The 18037-nt window shown below is 45.4% G+C and overlaps 1 protein-coding gene across 2 annotated transcripts in view; it reads right to left on the bottom strand.

Moving 5' to 3' along the window:
• Window positions 1-11843: 11843 nt before the first annotated feature.
• The window catches only part of CRACR2A (calcium release activated channel regulator 2A), a 181379-nt gene continuing 175185 nt past the window's right edge, over window positions 11844-18037 (bottom strand). For both annotated transcript variants that reach the window (XM_044277943.1, XM_044277942.1), the window contains exon 18: window positions 11844-12832. In XM_044277943.1, coding sequence (XP_044133878.1) covers window positions 12742-12832 — 91 coding nt within the window. In that variant the 3' untranslated portion in view covers window positions 11844-12741. The remainder of the gene's footprint in view (window positions 12833-18037) is intronic.

Genomic DNA, 18037 nt, shown 5'->3' on the forward strand with positions numbered 1-18037 from the left:
GTGCAAAGCATTTTAATGCGTTTTGCACGCTTGTGAGAAAAATCGGCATGTTTGGTACCCAGACCCGAACCCGGACTTCTTCACAGAAGTTCGGGTTTGGGTTAGGTGTAGTGTAGATTTTATTATTTTCCCTTATAACATGGTTATAAGGGAAAATAATAGCATTGTTAATACAGAACGCTTAGTAAAATAGGGATGGAGGGGTTAAAAAAAATAAAAATAATTTAACTCACCTCATCCACTTGTTCGCGCAGCCCGGCTTCTCTTCTGTCTTCTTCTTTGATGCCCTGGAGGAAAAGGACCTGTGGTGACTGTGCTCATGATCCATCACTGATTAGCGCAGTGACGTCACAGCAGGTCCTTTTCCTCCTGGGCATCAAAGAAGAAGACAGAAGAGAAGCCGGGCTGCACGATCAAGTGGATGAGGTGAGTTAAATTATTATTTAATTTTTTTTAACCCCTCCATCCCTATTTCACTAAGCGTTCTGTATTAGGAATGCTATTATTTTCCCTTATAACCATGTGATAAGGGAAAATAATAATGATCAGGTCCTCATCCTGATCATCTCCTAGCAACCATGAGTGAAAATCGCACCGCATCCGCACTTGCTTGCTGATGCTTGCGAATTTTACGCAGCCCCATTCACTTCTATGTAAGCTGTAAGTATGCTAGCAAGTGGAGTTTGCAGATGAGACGATCATATTATGGATTTTAGTTGTATGAATCTGTAATACAGAGCCCATAGAAATCTATGAGCTCATAACATATATTGTTATACCACTGATTTAATTCCATGAGAAGAAAATCATATTCCATAGATTGCTGTAATATAGAGTAATTCTCTGAATCAGCAAAACCGCAGTTCACATGGCACGGTACACAGATCAGCTCTATGTTGGGCACTAGTGTTGAGTGAATTGAAGTATCCAAAGTAGACTTCGATCCGAATTTTAGATTCTCAGCGAAGCCGAATTTCCCCATGCTTTGTGGTAATGAATCAATGTTCCCTGAAATGGCGGCAAAAAAAAATCATACTTATCTCTTCCACCGCCATGGCCATCTTGATTGAAGATCCCGTGCGAAATCTCACGTGGTGTATGACGTCACCACACTGGACAGCGTTATTATGTCATTACGCACCGAGTGAGAGTTCATGCAGAATCGTCAATCAAGATGGTCTCTTTGCGCTCAAATGGAAAATGTATTTTTTTTCATCGATTGACCCCTGAAAGCCCTAATATTTTTAGCTCAAATGCCGCGATCATTGATGAACGCGTCTGAGGTGTTCAATGATGAGGGTGGTGGCGCAATCACCATTCCCCGTCATTGCGCCCGCTACTCTCAATTTGTCAGTAATTTGGCAAAGCAGTTGAATCAAAGTTTTCAGTCATACCGTTCAGGTGGCATACACAACTTTTGTGATGTATGTTTGAGACTGACATAATAATCCTGCAAGTTTACGATGGCCTGTGGCTCTACTGAACCCAACTTAGAACCCTATGGTGATATAAGTTTGGTTCTGTAGAATTGAAGGGAACTTAAATGTTCAGTTTATAATGTGGAAACTAACATACAGCTATATTACAGACGTGAACTTGCTTTACATTGGCTTCTGTTACAGTGTGACTGAAACAGCGATTCAACTCTGTTACCATCTGATACCTGTTATGGACAGTGAATGTGGACCCACTGTGCCAACCAACCAGTTTGACTTTGGATTAGTCCTGAAGGCGTTATCCTGGTGATCCCCTAGTTTTCACCCTTTAACCTTTATACAGGGATCTGGCCTTTGCTACAGGGGAGCCACCAGGCCACTACCTCTTGGAATAGCTGCTGTGTGGTTGGCTGCTGATCAGAGACAGCGGTGCGTGGCACTGAGGGAACAGGCAAAGGTTAGGGCAGTCAGAGTTTGTGCAAATCTGTGAATAAATCCATAAAACAGGCAGGAGTCAGTACACTGGTAGCTCTTTACAAGCTCTAGGAAATTAGAGAGACCTAGCAAGATCTTTAGAGATCAACTGCTCAGGCAAGGAAGTGAGGTCAGCAGACAGGCTATATAGAAGAGTTGATTGGCTTATTAGTCAAGCAGCTGACAACAGGATCAGAAAGGGAATTAACCCGTGCCTGTGCCCACCCCGGATAGTTGGACAGCAGCGGACATGGAATGTCACCATGATACTACCCTAAATAAAATAAGCACCGTTCACTCATTTTCAGGGAAAGCAATCAATTACTGAAGCGATTGCCAAGAGACAACAGTATGAGTGCACTCATCCAACGGCGCAGAAGCTAAAAGTGTTCCTGGCCAAGTTGCTGGTGCTGCAGTCCCTCCCTTTCCAAGTGGTGGACACTGCTCCTTTCAGAGAACTGATGGCTTGTGCCAAGCCAAGGTGGAGAGTCCCAAGCCGTCATTTCTTTGCCAAAAAGGCAGTACCAGCCCTGCACACGTAGAACGGAAGGTGGGCCAGTCCTTGAGCCTGTCGTTGTCTTCCAAAGTGCACGGCAGCGCCAACATTTGGAGCTCTAACTACAGTCAGGGACAATGCATGTTCTTTATGACCCACTGGGTGAATGTGGTTCCTGCACAGCCACACCAGCAACTTGGCCAGGTGAAGCCGCTTCCGCCTCCACGTTCTCACGCCGTTGGTCCTGCGACAAGTTCCGCCTCTGCCTCCTCATTCTCCACTGTGCCCTCAGCCTCCACTGCAGGGACAATTCACAGTGCCCCTCCAGCATACCACATGTGCAGTGCTGTTCTTCACCTCATTTCCCTGGGTGAACGGAGTCACACAGGGGAGGAACTGCTCCATGTCCTTCATCAAGAAGCCAAATCCTGGCTTTCTCCGCGACGACTCAAAATCGGAACCATGGTGAAGAGAACGGGAAGAACATGGTGGCGGCGCTGCGTCAAGGAGGGCTGAGCCTTGCGCCCTGCTTGGCACATGTTTTGGTTGTGCAGCTGTTCCTGAAGTCTTCCACCCATCTGCAAGACATCCTAGAAATGACCAGGAAACTTTGCATGCACTTCAGCCACTCGTACACTGCAAAGCACACCCTCCTTGAGCTGCAGCAGCAGAACGGCATCCCCCAACATAGGCTGATATGCGACGTTTCCACCCATTGGAATTCCACCCTCCATATGTTGGACCGACTATACGAACAGGAAAAGGCCATAAACTATTTCTTGATGATCCAAGAAAACAAGAGTACTCCCCTGTGTAACTTCAACGTCAGCCAGTGGCAACTCATGTGTGACACCACCTTGCTCAGGCCCTTTGATGAGACCACATTATTTGTCAGTCGCCAGGACTATGGGATGAACGTCATTCCACTGCTTCATATCCTAGAACAGATGCTGGTAAATCTGGCTGGTCAGGGGACTGGAGCCATGGTGCCTAGATCTCATAGCCACATGAGCCCTGTGGGGGTTGAACTGGAGGAGGAGGAAATTGGAGCACAAGCAATGTGTAGCAAAATTGGTGGTTTTTCTACAAAGGTGACAGGAGAGGAGGAGCAGAAGCAGCCACAGGAGCTACATGGCGATGAGGAAGACGAGGCAGAGGACCCAGACACACCGTGGCAGTATGCAGTGGAGATGGAGGCAGGGAGTCCCTCTGAGTCACTTGCACAAATGGCCCAATGCATGCTCACTTGCTTGCGTAGTGACAGCCGAATTGTCACCATTCGGCAGAGGGATGACTTCTGGCTCTCCACCTTGTTGGACCCTTGCTACCAGCCCAAAATTAGAGGGAGGACAAACTGAACTACTATAGAGACATCCTATGTAGTCAGTTGGCCGCTGCCTATCTGCACCATCGTCCATCCTCTCGCAGGGCCCTCTGCGCTCACGTTCCACGGCCATTGCTGCTGTGGCAGGGTAGAGTCGCTGATGAGCAGCTTTCTTCACCCGCATAGTGAAGAAACTACTCACCAGCAGCAGCTTGAGCTGGAGCAGGACCTGAACCAGCAGGTGTTGAAATACTTGGACAGCACCCTGCCACCCCACATTGAAGATCTGCTGGACTACTGGGCAGCCAAACTGGATTTGTGGCCGCAACTGGCAGAGTTTGCCCTGGGAAAGCTGTCCTGACCGGCCAGTAGTGTGACATCAGAGCTGGTGTTTAGTGCGGCGGGAGCCATAGTTACCCCAAGAAGAACTCGCCTGTCCACCCAAAATGTAGAGAGACTGACCTTTGTCAAGATGAATCAGGCATAAATCAGCCAGGATTTCAACCCACCAATGCCTAATGCGTCAGACTAGATCATCCATGGCGCCACACCGAAAACTTTGACAAAAGAGACTGGTTTCTTATGGCTACCTGCCTCAGCTACTATTCTGATTCTGCCACCCACCTGATGCCACACATCTGATGCCAAGTGCTCTTTCTTTCACCCACCATCTTCAGCTGGTACTGGTATTGCCACCAGCCTCTCCACTCTGTCACCGGGTCACTGGTAGTCTCCTGATGCTGCTGCCACCTCCACACTATGTCACCTTGCCACTCGGTGGTCTCCTGATGCTGATGCTACCTCAGCACTCTGTCATCTTGCCACTCTGTGGCCTACTGATGCTGCCACCTCCACACTGTCATTGTGCCACCCTCTGGCCTCAGTCTGATGCTTCTGCCGCCACCTCCACACATTGTCAATGTGCCACTCTGTGGCCTCCTGGTGATGCTGCTGCCACCTACACAGTTTGTAATTGCACCACCCTGTGGCCTCCTCCTGATGCTACTGCCGCCACCTCCACACTCTGTCATTGTGCCACTCTGTGGTCTCCTCATGCTGCTGCTGCCACCTCCACACTGTCATTGTGCCACTCCGTGGTCTCCTCATGCTGCTGCTGCCACCTCCACACTGTCATTGTGCCACTCTGTGGCCTCCTGATGCTGCTTCTGACACTTCCACTCTGTCATTGTGCCACTCTGTGGCCTCCTCCTGATGCTGCTGCCACCTCCACACTATGTCACCTTGCCACTCTGTGGTATCCTGATGCTGTTGCCACCTCCACACTATGTCACCTTGCCACTCTGTGGTCTCCTGATGCTTCCTCAACACTATGTCATCTTGCCACTCTGTGGCCTCCTGTTACTGCAAGGTACAGTGTTCTACAGCACTATAAAGGCTCTCTGCAGCCAGGAAATAGCTGTTTTTTAACACGATTCGGCATTAATAAATTCAGGTCGAACCAAATAAAAAACAAAAAAAAACGGCCGAATCTAATTTTTTTTAAATTTGCTCATCTCTAATCCTGACGCTGTACACAGGTCACAGCACAGCATGCGATGCAAGAAGATCACTCCCCAGTCCTACTGTACTAATATGTGCTTCCATTAGTATTCGCTCTATAGGATGCATCTTATAGGGCAAAAATACAGTGTGTGTATAGTTTTTACTATATCAATGCATAAAATGCTGTTCTCCAGTATAACTATCATGCTGTTTAGCCTCTTTACTGACCCCTTTGCAGCTCTGATCTCTATATTTTCTGTGGGAGGGCAGCAGATCATCACATGTAACAATCAAGCACCTGCATCTCCCATGACTGCATTGCTAACCCTGCTGTGTTCTCCTGTCTTCCTCCTCTGCATACTGTACATAGTAGTCCCTCATTCACAGCCCAACAATTCCACTAATAAATAGCACTATGGTATGGCTTTTCATGGGATAACCGCTTTAAAGAGGACCTTTCATGGTTTCGAATTTATTGAGATAAATACCTTTACTTGCGGGTACCCCCAGCTGATGCTGCCACCCTGCCTGATTTTTTTAACTACCGCTCATACGCCCCGCTATGCCCCCCTGCTCTTTTGCCGCTCAGTATACTAATACTGAGCATCAGTACAGGGAGGAGGAGACACCAGGGTTTCTCAATGGGCGTCTCCTTCTCCCTGGCTGTGCCACGATCCAATCACAGGGAGAAAAAAAAGCTTACCTTCTCGCTGGCTGTGACGCTCTCCGCTGTGATTGGATCGCGGCACAGACAGTGCCCCCCCCCCCCCCCGGTGTCTCCTCCTCCCTGTACCGATGCTCAGTATTAGCATACTGAGCGGCAAAAGTGCAGGGGGAGGCACAGCAGGGCGTACGAGCGGTATTTTAAAAAGTCAGGCAGGGTGGCAGCATCAGCAAGTAAGTTATTTATCTCAATTAATTCAAAACCATGAAAGGTCCTCTTTAAACAATCGGTCAATTTCTGAGGACACATTTTCTTGTTTAAAAGCTTATTGCGTACTGTTTGACCATTAAACTAATCATAAACAATATGCAGCAAGCTCCACCTAGTGGTGGCCACTGAGATTGATGCTATCAATAGAAGTCGAAAAGCTGTGCGAAATTTAGGAGAGCTGGGCTTTATTCTCTAAATTAAATTAAATAAAACATTTGATTTCAAATATTTATCTATTAAAAACTATACACATACAAAATGGGACTTAATTTATTTGTATATGTACAATAAAACAATCCAATAAAATTGGGAAATACAGATATTTTACATTAATGACATGAAGCATGAGAACAACAGATCATAAAATATATCAATTTAATATTTTTTCCATGTTTTTATCCTCATAGTAATAAAGCCTGTTCTATAAAAAATATAGATCTTACTATTGCTCTGTCTTTATGCAAACATTTCTAGATGAATTATAACTTAAAACTTATAGACATGTTACTCATACAGGTAAATACGATCTAACAATTCTTTGCTGCACATATGTTCTGCTGATTATGGGTTAGGATATATTCAGATGGAGCTCCTTTTTACGCTATTTTTCAACAGATTTTCCACACTGAAATCCGCAGCAAAAACACCTAACATTAACTACCCACAGAAAACTCATTGCTGCCATTCAGCCACACAGAAACCACAGTGTGGCAGCTCACAAATTAGAATAATAGAATCCAGCTAAATCCATGGGCAGATCTACAGCATGTAAATGGAAAATGAGTAGATTCCTCAGCAAATACCCATTAGATTTTCCCAGGGGTGCACCTAGCCTTTCTGCTGCCTGAGGCGAAAACTGAAATGGCGAAATTTCTTAACCTAACCCTTGCCACAATGAAAGCGCTCATTCCCCATGGCCCTTCTGCTGCCCCCCTCTTGCCCCTACCTGGTGCTGCCTGAGGCGCTTGCCTAACCTGGCCTCATTGGTGTGATTTATGTGAGCATACCCATACAGCAGTTGCTATGGCCAAGAGCTGCCTTCATAATTCTGCTGGTTTCCCCAGGAATCAGTCAACAGTGTGTTGACAGACACATCCCTAACATCTTAGCTTAACTGATATGAAATAAATTCTAGAAGATACCAAAGATCACATTACTGTACATTTATAGATATGAGGAAAAAACATCCTCAGAAAGTATATCAGCAGAATATTCCACATTTGCGCATACAGAGCGTACGTTCAAGTACACTCAGGTCTGAACCCAGCGTTAAACCAGGTTTAGTGCCTGGTAGTGTTGATCATGCTGATTAAAATGATATGTCGGGATTTTAAACAGCTGCAGAGATATTTGTGGTTTTATTCATATGCAAATGAGCAAGTTGGGACAACGGGGTGGGGCTGAATCCTTGAAGCACTGCTTTTGTAATGCCATTATGCGTGCACACTCCTCCCACCCTTTCCCCTTCATTGGCAGGGCTAGACATCAACATGGGAAGGGTAGATCTGCAGATGTAATCATGCTTCTCATATCTGTGACACTCAGCTCTAGCTCAAACCTTGCCTTTACACTAAACAGATCTTCAACTAGATAAGGGGAGTATTATGTATAGGCATCAGGAAGTAAATTCATGCTGTGTCATAACATGATATCATATACACTGCTTAAAGCCTAGCGAGTATAGCATTACTTTCATCAGGCCATCTTGCCATACATATAACATTTTAATTTCTATTAACTAATGTTATAGGTTAACAGGAACCTGTCATCAACTTTATGGTGCCCATACTAATGGCAGAATAAAGTAGAGACGGGTGAGTAGATTTCAGCGGTCTGTCATTTAAAAGTTAAAAGTAAGTGGTTGTCGAGAACCAAGTTCACAATCATTGCAGACTGGGCCTGGAAAAGAGTCATGGCAAATTGAGAAGAGTCCTGGTTATTCATGAATTCCTGCTCTCCTGCCCACCTGCTGAGGTCTGACAGTCTTCTACCTAGTTTTCTCCATTTCCGTCTAGGAGAGAACTGCCAATCATCAGCAGATGGACGGGGAGAGCAGGAGATTATGAATAACCAGGACTCTTCTTAAGTAGATTTCCAGGCCTGGGCTGCAATGATTATGATGCTGGCTTTCAGCAACCACTTACATGAGTGACACCCCGCTGAAATCAGCATTTCTGTCACTATTTTATGCTGCCCTCAGTGAGATCAGCATAAAGTTGATGACGGGTTCCCTTTAAATGAGGGAGAAAAAACTTAACTGAAGAAGAGTATCCACCATGATTCAAACCTGAAACCTCTGTATGGAAGCCTGATCACTTACCTCCATACTGAGAATGGTGGTTTTCTATGCTTAGAAAGCTAATACATATTATTGATGTCTTCACAGGCACAATATTTGCCTATGCAGTATATGCAAGTGCTAGAGTGTAGTGTGTAGTGAGGCCATTTTAAATCATTCTTGAAGAAGTGCGCAAAGAGAACCTGTCACCACAAAATGCAGAGCTATCTGCAGGCAGGATGTTATAGAACATGGGGAGTATATTATATAGTTTTTGGGAAAAGATTCAGTAAAACGTATAACTTTACACTATAACTTTAACTATACATTTAAAGAGGTTGTCTGGTTCCCTATATTGACCTTTCCTTAGAAAGGATAGGTCATCAATGGGGAGGAGTAGCCGAAGTGCAACAGCTCCTTCAGCAACAACTTAATTGTAGTGTTCTCAATGCATGCTGTATCAATGAGTACGGTATGTTACAAGCTCCAACTACCTGCAGCTGCAGATTATGAAGTCCCTGGCCTACTTCCACCATGGTTCTCCTAATGATCATGTGCCCTGATTCTATTGTAGGTATGCCCTCACATTAGTGAACACCTATTGACTTCAGTGTGGACCATGTAATGTCTATTTCCCTTTTGACCTTAATGTGATATTTCTGTCAACCACAGATTAGGCTACTTTCACACTAGCGTTAATATTTTCCGGTATTGAGATCTGTCATAGGGTCTCAATATCAGAAAAAAAAGCTTCAGTTTTGTCCTTATTTATTGTCAATGGGGACAAAACGTAACTGAACAGAACAGAATGCTTTAAAATGCTTTCTGTTCCGTTTGGTTGCAGTCTCATTCCCTTCCATCATGGGATGCAGAGCAAGACGGATCCATCATGACCCACAATGCAAGTCAATGGGGACGGATCCGTTTTCTCTGACACAATCTGACACAATAGAAAATAGATGCGTCCTCCATTGACTTTCAATGGAGTTCATGACGGATCTGTCTTGGGTATGTGAAAGATAACACAACCGAATCCGTTCATAACGGATGCAGATGGTTGCATTATCAGCAATGGAAGCGTTTTTGATGAGCCCTGCCGGATCCAGCAAAAATGCTAGTGTGAAAGTAGCCTAACTCAGGCAACAGGTACTAGGTGCCATAGGTTCCAGCAGTGGGAATCCCAGGATGAGCTTATCTCAGGGCAAAAAGCAGTCCAAACTAGACAATGGGGGAGATTTATCTAGTATGGCGCTTTCTGCGCCAGTCTTCATATCCCTGCGTTGCCAGAGGATGCGCCTAATTTATGAAGAGGTGCAGACCTCCGCATAAATTGGTTAATTCCCGGGCAGTCAGTGTGCCTAAACAGAATTCTATGCTCCTCACGGTGTGTTATTCAGCCATTTGAGGTGCAGTTATTAGTTTCAAATAGAGACCCAAAACGTTGCTGATGTTCTTGCTACTGCACCTCAAATGGCTGAATAAAATAAAGATATGCATATTGAAAACACAAAGCTGGTGTGCCGTCTAAAATTGACTAATATATGGCCGAAGGGTGGAAAAGGACCTGAAAAGGACTTGTACCCAGCAGAAGTCTCTCTTGGACGAGTGCTGTGGCCAGGAATTATGGAACCTAAATGGAATTCTACGGTAACTCTGAGCTGCTGTAGATTTATGCAGAAGCGTTGCTAGGGTCTGAAGACATCTGGGGCTCGAGCCCCCGTGAAGCTACGCCCCCACCCCATGAAGCTACGCCCTCTTCGCCACCGGGGGGGGGGGGGGCCTTCACAGTAGTTATTAACCCCTTTCAGCAGTCCCCCCTTCAGTGAATCGGGGACTGCTGAAAGGGATTAATAACTATAAACTAATCACAGATTGTGCTGCTGGGATGCCAGAATCAGTTGTAATCTGTGAGGGAACCCATCAACAAGTGTAGGAAGTTGGAACCCATCAACCCCCTTGTACTTGTTCCGCTACTTGCAGGCTGCGCGGGCATGAGTTCAGAACTTCAGTCACTTCGGTCTGCAATTCTGTTCTGCGGTGCGTGATCCTGTGAGACCCGTGACCTCCCGTGGCGGGTCTCGCGGGATCACGTGCCACAGAACAGAATTGTGGACCGAAGTGACTGAAGTTCTGAACTCATTCCCGCGCTGCCTGCAAGTAGCGGAACAAGTACAAGGGGTGTTGGGAGATGAGCTGTTGGATTGCCTAGACGGCTAGGAATAGCCTAATAAAAAATAAAAAAATCCCACCAGAATAAACATTCGGGGCACTGGGCAAAACATTCGGTGCTCCAGCCCCGAATGTTTTGACCTAACGACGCCCCTGGATTTATGGATTAATTTGCTCCAAAAAAGTGGTGTAAATAAAAATGTATTTGTAGCAGTGCCTGGCCACGCCCCTACTTCCACTGAAAGGGGTGTGGCAAGGGCGGCATAAAAGTAGAGAGATGCAACAATGTTTTGTGACTTTTTAACGCCACTTTTCAGGTGCAAGGGAGATTATAAATCTTCTAAAATAACTTTAAAATGCCATTTGTATTCAAATACATTTGTACTAAAAACATGACATATACATGTCTATAAAACATATGTCTATTAATGGGAGTATTTAAGTCCCTATATGATGATTTTGATATGATATATGATACGAAATTAAGTTAGTGCATTGGTCATATATATGCTCTATTTACATGGTGTTAATTTCTTTAAAAAAAAAATCATTTTTAAAGATTCCCAACAGTATATGGCCGACACTTTTCCAGGATTTTAGGATGCTTATACTGCTATAGGAGGTTCTTGCTGCCAGATCCGTCCAATTTGACCACAAGAATAGCATAGCAGCAAGCCTACAAAAGAGACCAAGATATAACACACTATAAGTCATCAAGATCCATCAGGAGCCATCATGATCCACATTATGAACAGAAGTCATAATGCAGATTTGAAAAGAGCCTTACATTGATGGTTTATCTGCCCTCCAATTAGTCGATAAAACAGGCAGTGGTGCCTTGCTGCTGTACCTGACACGAGAACATCCACATTTAGGCTACTTTCACACCAGCATTTTTGCTGGATCCGTCATGGATTAGCAAAGACGCTTCCGTCGTGATAATACAACCGTCTGCATCCGTTATGAACTGATCCAGTTGTATAATCTTTAACATAGCCAAGACGGATCCGTCATGAACACCATTTAAAGTCAATGGGGGACGTATTTATTTTCTATTGTGTCAGAGGATCCGTCCCCACTGACTGACATTGTGTGTCAGGACGGATCCGTCTTGCTCCGCACCACATCGCGGACAGAAAAACACTGCTTGAAACGTTATTCTGTCCGCGTTGGGGACACAACCAAACGGAGCGGAATGCATTTTGGTGCATTCTGTTTTGTTCAGTTCAGTTATGTCCCCATTGACAATGAATAGGGACAAAACAGAAGCGTTTTTCCCCGCTATTGAGATCCTATGACGGATCTCAATACCGGAAAGGGAAAGCGCAGATGTGAAAGTAGCCCAAAATGTGGCCATTAGTTCGGTCCTGGTCATTTAAGTACCACACACAGCCACAGAGGTATGGATGTTACTGTGTCAGATACTGCAATGAAGGGGCTCCATCAAGCTCTGTTATTTCTTTGTTTGATTTGTGGTGGTACTGAAGGTTAGTCCCTGACATACATACAGTATATACATTATCTCTAGCATAGGTCAACAATGTAAAATCCCGGTAAACCCCGGGTATGGCCACAGATGGTTTCCAGATGCCGTTTTGGAAGCCAAAATGAAGGGTGGATCATAAAACGAGAGACATTAATAAGGACAGATACGACTTTTCCTCTCTTTTTGAATTCTCCTGGTTTTGGCTTCCAAAACTGTATCAGGAGACCTGACTGCGTTATCGTAGGCATCCATCATAGCTATAATATGTTATCCAGGAATGAGGAGTTTCTTCTTACCAATGTCTTAACTTCCCACCACTCTGGTGGTTCTTTGACATACGGTGGTTCGTTGACATATGTATTATTTAAGGAACAACTCAATGCAATTCTGCCATACCAAATATACCGCTATATCAACAATAAACCACAATAAATTATTATAAAAACATAATCATTTTCGGCCAGTTATAAAAATACCACTCTAAGGCCAAGGTCCATTATTTGTCAGTATGATCACCAACTAAGTGAAATATCAGACAAGCATATTATATCATTGGGTAGTATTATACTACATAATGTTGAGCTGGGCACACAGTCCCAGGGAATGGTAGTGTAGAAGAAGCAGAAGTAAGTATTCGAAGTCTACTGTCTGGAACAGCAATTTTTCTTCTTTGGTGAATCAAGTAGATGGATGGTTTTTTCCCTCACTTTATCTTCTTGCTCTTTTAGAATCCTGGAAAAACATAAATATATTATAAACTATGAACATAAACACTTTCTTATTGCTTAAAGGGGTTGTTCACCTTTTGGGGATGTTTGGACAGAACCCCCACACTGGCCAGATCTGCAAAGGTTGCTCCCCACCACGGGGTCCCAGCTCATTTGCTCCCCAGACACCATTGCCTTGGTCATGTTGACACCACTGCAGCCAAAGATTGGCCACAGCAGTGACCTGTCCCTCTTGTGTCACATCAATTGGTCACGTAATGCAAGGAGGCAGGTCACCGCTGCAACTGGTCATTGGCTGCAGCAGCATGAAAATTGATATTGATAGCAGAGGGGACTTGAGCAAGGCAGCGGTGGGGAGCAGGTAAGTATGCTTCCCTTTGCAGGTCTGGGAAGGGAGGTTATCTGCTGAAACAACCCATGTATAATCATGCTTTTAGGCCCCATTCACACGACTGGATTTTTTAACCCATTAATTTTAATCCGTAATTCCATTCACGCTGCCCCACTTTGTGGACAAGACCAGGCAATTGTAACATAGTGTAGGACCTGTAAAAGGAGAATATGCGAGATGCATATGGCTGGTGTCCATGTTTTGCGGATCAACAAAATAGACATGGTGGTGTGAATGGGGCCTTAGGGTAGGTTTTTTTTGTCCATGATCATTTATAGACTGTTGTTTGAACTGTTGTGAATTTTGTGGTTCTTTAGCATTCTGATTAACTTCAAATAGTGATACAAGTCATAAAATATGTTAAACATAAACCACAAGCAGCTGATCAACTGTATAACCAATGTAGTCAGCAGCCTCAAGTGGGTGCGCATGTTTTACATGCACGTTCAACAAGTGCAGTCATCACAACTTGCGCCAGGTCTGTCTCAGACAAGTATTTCCCCATTGACTTCTATTGGAAAAGAAGGCGCGTGACGTCAGTGAGTAAGCGCCACCCGCACTGCCTGTTACCGGAGCTGAGAGTAAGGTACCCTAGTAAAGAGATGAGCGCTCATTTAAAGTTAAAGTTACGGATTACAGTTAATAAATGCATACTCCTGTGAGCGTCGGGGAGGGGGATCTGTAGATGGCACTGTCGGGGGGGGGGGATCTGTGGATGACACTGTTATGAGGAGGAGGATCTGTGGATGGCACTGTTTAGGGGGGGGATCTGTGGATGGCACTGTTTAGGGGGATCTGTGGATGGCACTGTTATGGGGAGGGGGATCTGTGGATGGCACTGTCATGGGGGGGTGATCTGTGGATGACACTGTTATGGGGAGGGGGATCTGTGGATGGCACTGTTTAGGGGGATCTGTGGATGGCACTGTTTAGGGGGATCTGTGGATGGCACTGTTTAGGGGGAGGGGGGTCTGTGGATGGCACTGTCATTGGGGGATCTGTGGATGGCACTGTCATGGGTAGGGGGATCTGTGGATGGCACTGTTTAGGGGGATCTGTGGATGGCACTGTTATGGGAGGGGGGATCTGTGGATGACACTGTTATAGGGATGGGGATCTGTGGATGACACTGTCATGGGGTGGATCTGTAGATGACACATATAGAATAAGATGCTATATAGTGTCATCCATAGATCCCCCCATAGCAGTGTCATCCACTGACCCCCCTCCCATAGCAGTGTCATCCACTGATCCCCCTCCCCATAACAATGCCATCCACAGATCCCCCTCCTCATAACAGTGCCAACCACAGATCCCAGTCAGTTCCCTGGACTGGAGAAGATAGTCTTGAAGACAGGGAGGGCTGGGAAATCAGGGGTAGTCTTATACGGCGAGTATAGCCCAAACCCTATATTTTAAATGGAAAAGTTGGGGGTCGTCTTGTACGCCCAGTCGTCTTATACGCCGGAAAATACGGTATTCGTTTTTCAGAATATTCGTCATTTTTTCCATCTGAAGTCATGATTCCTCCCTGCTTAAGTTGCTTGTGGGCCAATGACTTATTGGTCCACAAGCAAGAAGCAGGGAGGAATCATGTGTTCAGATGGAAAAAATGACAAATATTCTAAAAAGGAATATATAGCACTATATTCTATAGTGCTCTGTATTCGTTTTGACCCACGCCTGTATTGATCGCGTAATATTCGCATATTACGCGATCATTACCTTGCCGATCTTCGAGTAAAAAAAAAGAATGTAGAATATGACAAATATTAGAATTTGCGAATATTCAATTCATATTCGACAAAATATTTGTGAAATATCACAAATTCGAATATGACCCCTGCCACTCATCACTACTGACAGGCTGTAATGGACGACAGACACAACAGGGCCCGGGTCCAGGGGTGCACCTAGCCTTTCTGCTGTCTGAGGCGAAAACTGAACCCCCCCCCCCCCCCCACCATGCCAATTTCTTAACCTAACTCCTTTGCCACAATGAAAGTGCTCATTTCCCGTGGCCCTTCCGCTGCCCCCTCTTGCCCCTACCTGGTGCTGCCTGAGTGCTACCTGGCCTCATTGATGGTGCACCTCTGCCCGGGTCCAACTGATGTGTCTGTCATCCATTAGGGCTTAGGCCTCATTCTCCTGATTTGATGGAGTACACTGTTATACATGCAGACAATGGACCTAGGGATTAGGGATTATTTTGGATTAAAGTGGTACTATATCTACTATACATGAAAAATGGAAGATCTTTGCGCACATTTTTTATCAAAAGTGTGACGGAGCCATCTACCAACGTCAAGGTGGCTTCTGCAGATGGGTACCTAACACTAACAGAACTGTCTCTCCTGGGCCTAAATTTAAATTTTTCAATTTTTCATGTAAAGTAGGTATAGTACCACTGTAATCCAAAATAATCCCTAAACCCTAGATCTATTGTTTGCATGTATGTAAGAGTGTGCTGCCATACATATTTTTTTTGCTGTCTGCATGTTAGCTTTATGGATGTGCACCTGTGACTTTTGATGTGCTAGTCTAAATTTACTTGCAGATATGATGCAGTGATATCATCACGCCTGCTAGGCTGAGCACGTGAGCACACAAGCTGAGGATCATTTCTCAGCCTGTCCCTGGCCTGTGCATTCCCCTGCTTGGCTGCATAGCGCTTTCAAGAAGGTCACCATGGTCTCCGGGGGGACAGGGTTAGGTGAGTATTACATTTTTTTTAAATTAAAACCACAGAGTTAGTACTACTGTAAAGGGAGCACTACTGTAGGAGGGCAATAAGAGGGCAATAAACAGCAGACATCACGCTGCTGGTCTGTGTAGGAGGAGGAGCAGGGCAGGCTGGGAATCAGTTTCTCAACCTCCTCCTCCTACTACACAGTAGCATGATGTATCGCTGTATCCTGCTGCTAGGGAGCGCAGATCATTGGAGGAACTAGGTGAGTACGGTATTTACAGTTTTTTTTTTCACTTCCTGTTAAGTGGGCACATATCTTGGCATATCTACTGTAAGGGGGCACATATCTTGGCATATCTACTGTGAAGCATATCAACTGTGAGGGGGCACATATCTTGCCATATCTATTGTGAAGGGGGCACATCTGGGCATAACTACTTTGGGGGGCACATATCTTGGCATATCTACTGTGAGGGGGCACATCTTGGCATATTTACTGTGAAGGAGGCACATATCTTGGCATATCTACTGTGAGGGGGACACACATCTTAGCATAGCTACTGTGAGGGGGCACATCTGGGCATAACTACTGTAAGGAGGCACATATCTTGGCATATCTACTATGAGGTGGCACATCTTGGCATATCTACTGCGAAGGGGGCACACATCTTGGCATATTAACTGTGAGGGGACATATATCTTGGCATATCTACTGTGAAGGGGACACATCTTGGCATACCTACTGTGAGGGGGCACATATCTTGGCATATGTACTGTGAGGGGGACACATATCTTGGCATAACTACTGTGAGGGGGCATATATGGGCATAACTACTGTGCGGTGGCACATCTGGGAATAACTACTGTGAGGGGGCACATACCTGGACATAACTGCTGTGAGGAGGCCTATCTGGGCTTATCTACTGTGAGGAGGCACATCTTGGCATATCTACTGTGAAGGGGGCACACATCTTAGTATATCAACTGTAGGGGGCACACATTTTGGTATATCAACTGTGAGGGGGGCACATATCTTGGCATATCTATTGTGAGGGGGACACATATCTTTGCATAACTACTGTGAGCGGGCACATCTGGGCATAGCTACTGTGAGGGGGCACATCTTGGCATAACTAATGCAAGTAGGCACATCTGGGCATTCCTACTGTGAGGGGGCACATATCTGAGCATAACCATTGCCAGTGGGCAAATATCTGGGCATAACCACTGTGAGCGGGCACATACCTTGGCATAACTGCTGTGAGGGAGCATATATGGGTTGAGCAACTGTGAAAGGGGCACATATGTGGCCATAGTTTTTGTGGGCATTACAACTGTGAGGGGCACCTCTGGGCATTACTACTGTGTGATTGCATAAAGGGAGAATAATTACATCTCGGTTCTCAGCCAATAGTAGCTGGCAGCATTGTGATCTGTAATGAAGCCACAGGAAAGCCCAACAGGCTAGGTGCCAGCACGGAGCATGAGCAGGCAGTCAGAGGAGGCATCATAAGCATAGAGTGGGGAAAAGTGCCTCCAGCTCAGCAACCCTCTCCCAGTCTGCAGTATATTTAATGTCTGTAGTTTCTCTTTAGAGGGTGTTCAGTCAAAAATGGAATACTGTAAGTTGACCGGAGGGATTGAAACACTGGGTAGGAAAAAAAACAAGTAGGTGCAAAAGGACTGATTCCCATATATCCGCTGCGTAGCATGCTCTGTCTATTGTATTTGGCAACATCTATAATACATGCAGTTTCATTGCAGCATGTGTCATGCAAAATGACACAAGGGGGCCGACTGAGACGTCATCGCCCAAGGAACCACTTGAAAAAATGGTCAATACAGTACATCACATATAGAATTTAAAGAGGACCTTTCATATGGCAAAAAATTCTGAACTAAGTGTCATGATCTGTACAGCGGCGCCCAGGGATCTCACTGCACTTATTATTATCCCTGGGCGCCGCTCCATTCTCCCACTATGTCCTCCGGTATGTTCGGTCACTGGGTTATAGTAGGCGGAGACTTAGGGGACTTGGTTATAGAAGGAGGAGACTGCCCTTGTTCTCCTGGGCGTCTCCTTCTCCCAGGCTGTAGCGCAGAGATCACAGCCTGAGAGGTTTTTTTCT

Source organism: Bufo gargarizans, chromosome 2 (assembly GCF_014858855.1).
Source record: "Bufo gargarizans isolate SCDJY-AF-19 chromosome 2, ASM1485885v1, whole genome shotgun sequence".
In the NCBI taxonomy this organism is placed as follows: domain Eukaryota; kingdom Metazoa; phylum Chordata; class Amphibia; order Anura; family Bufonidae; genus Bufo; species Bufo gargarizans.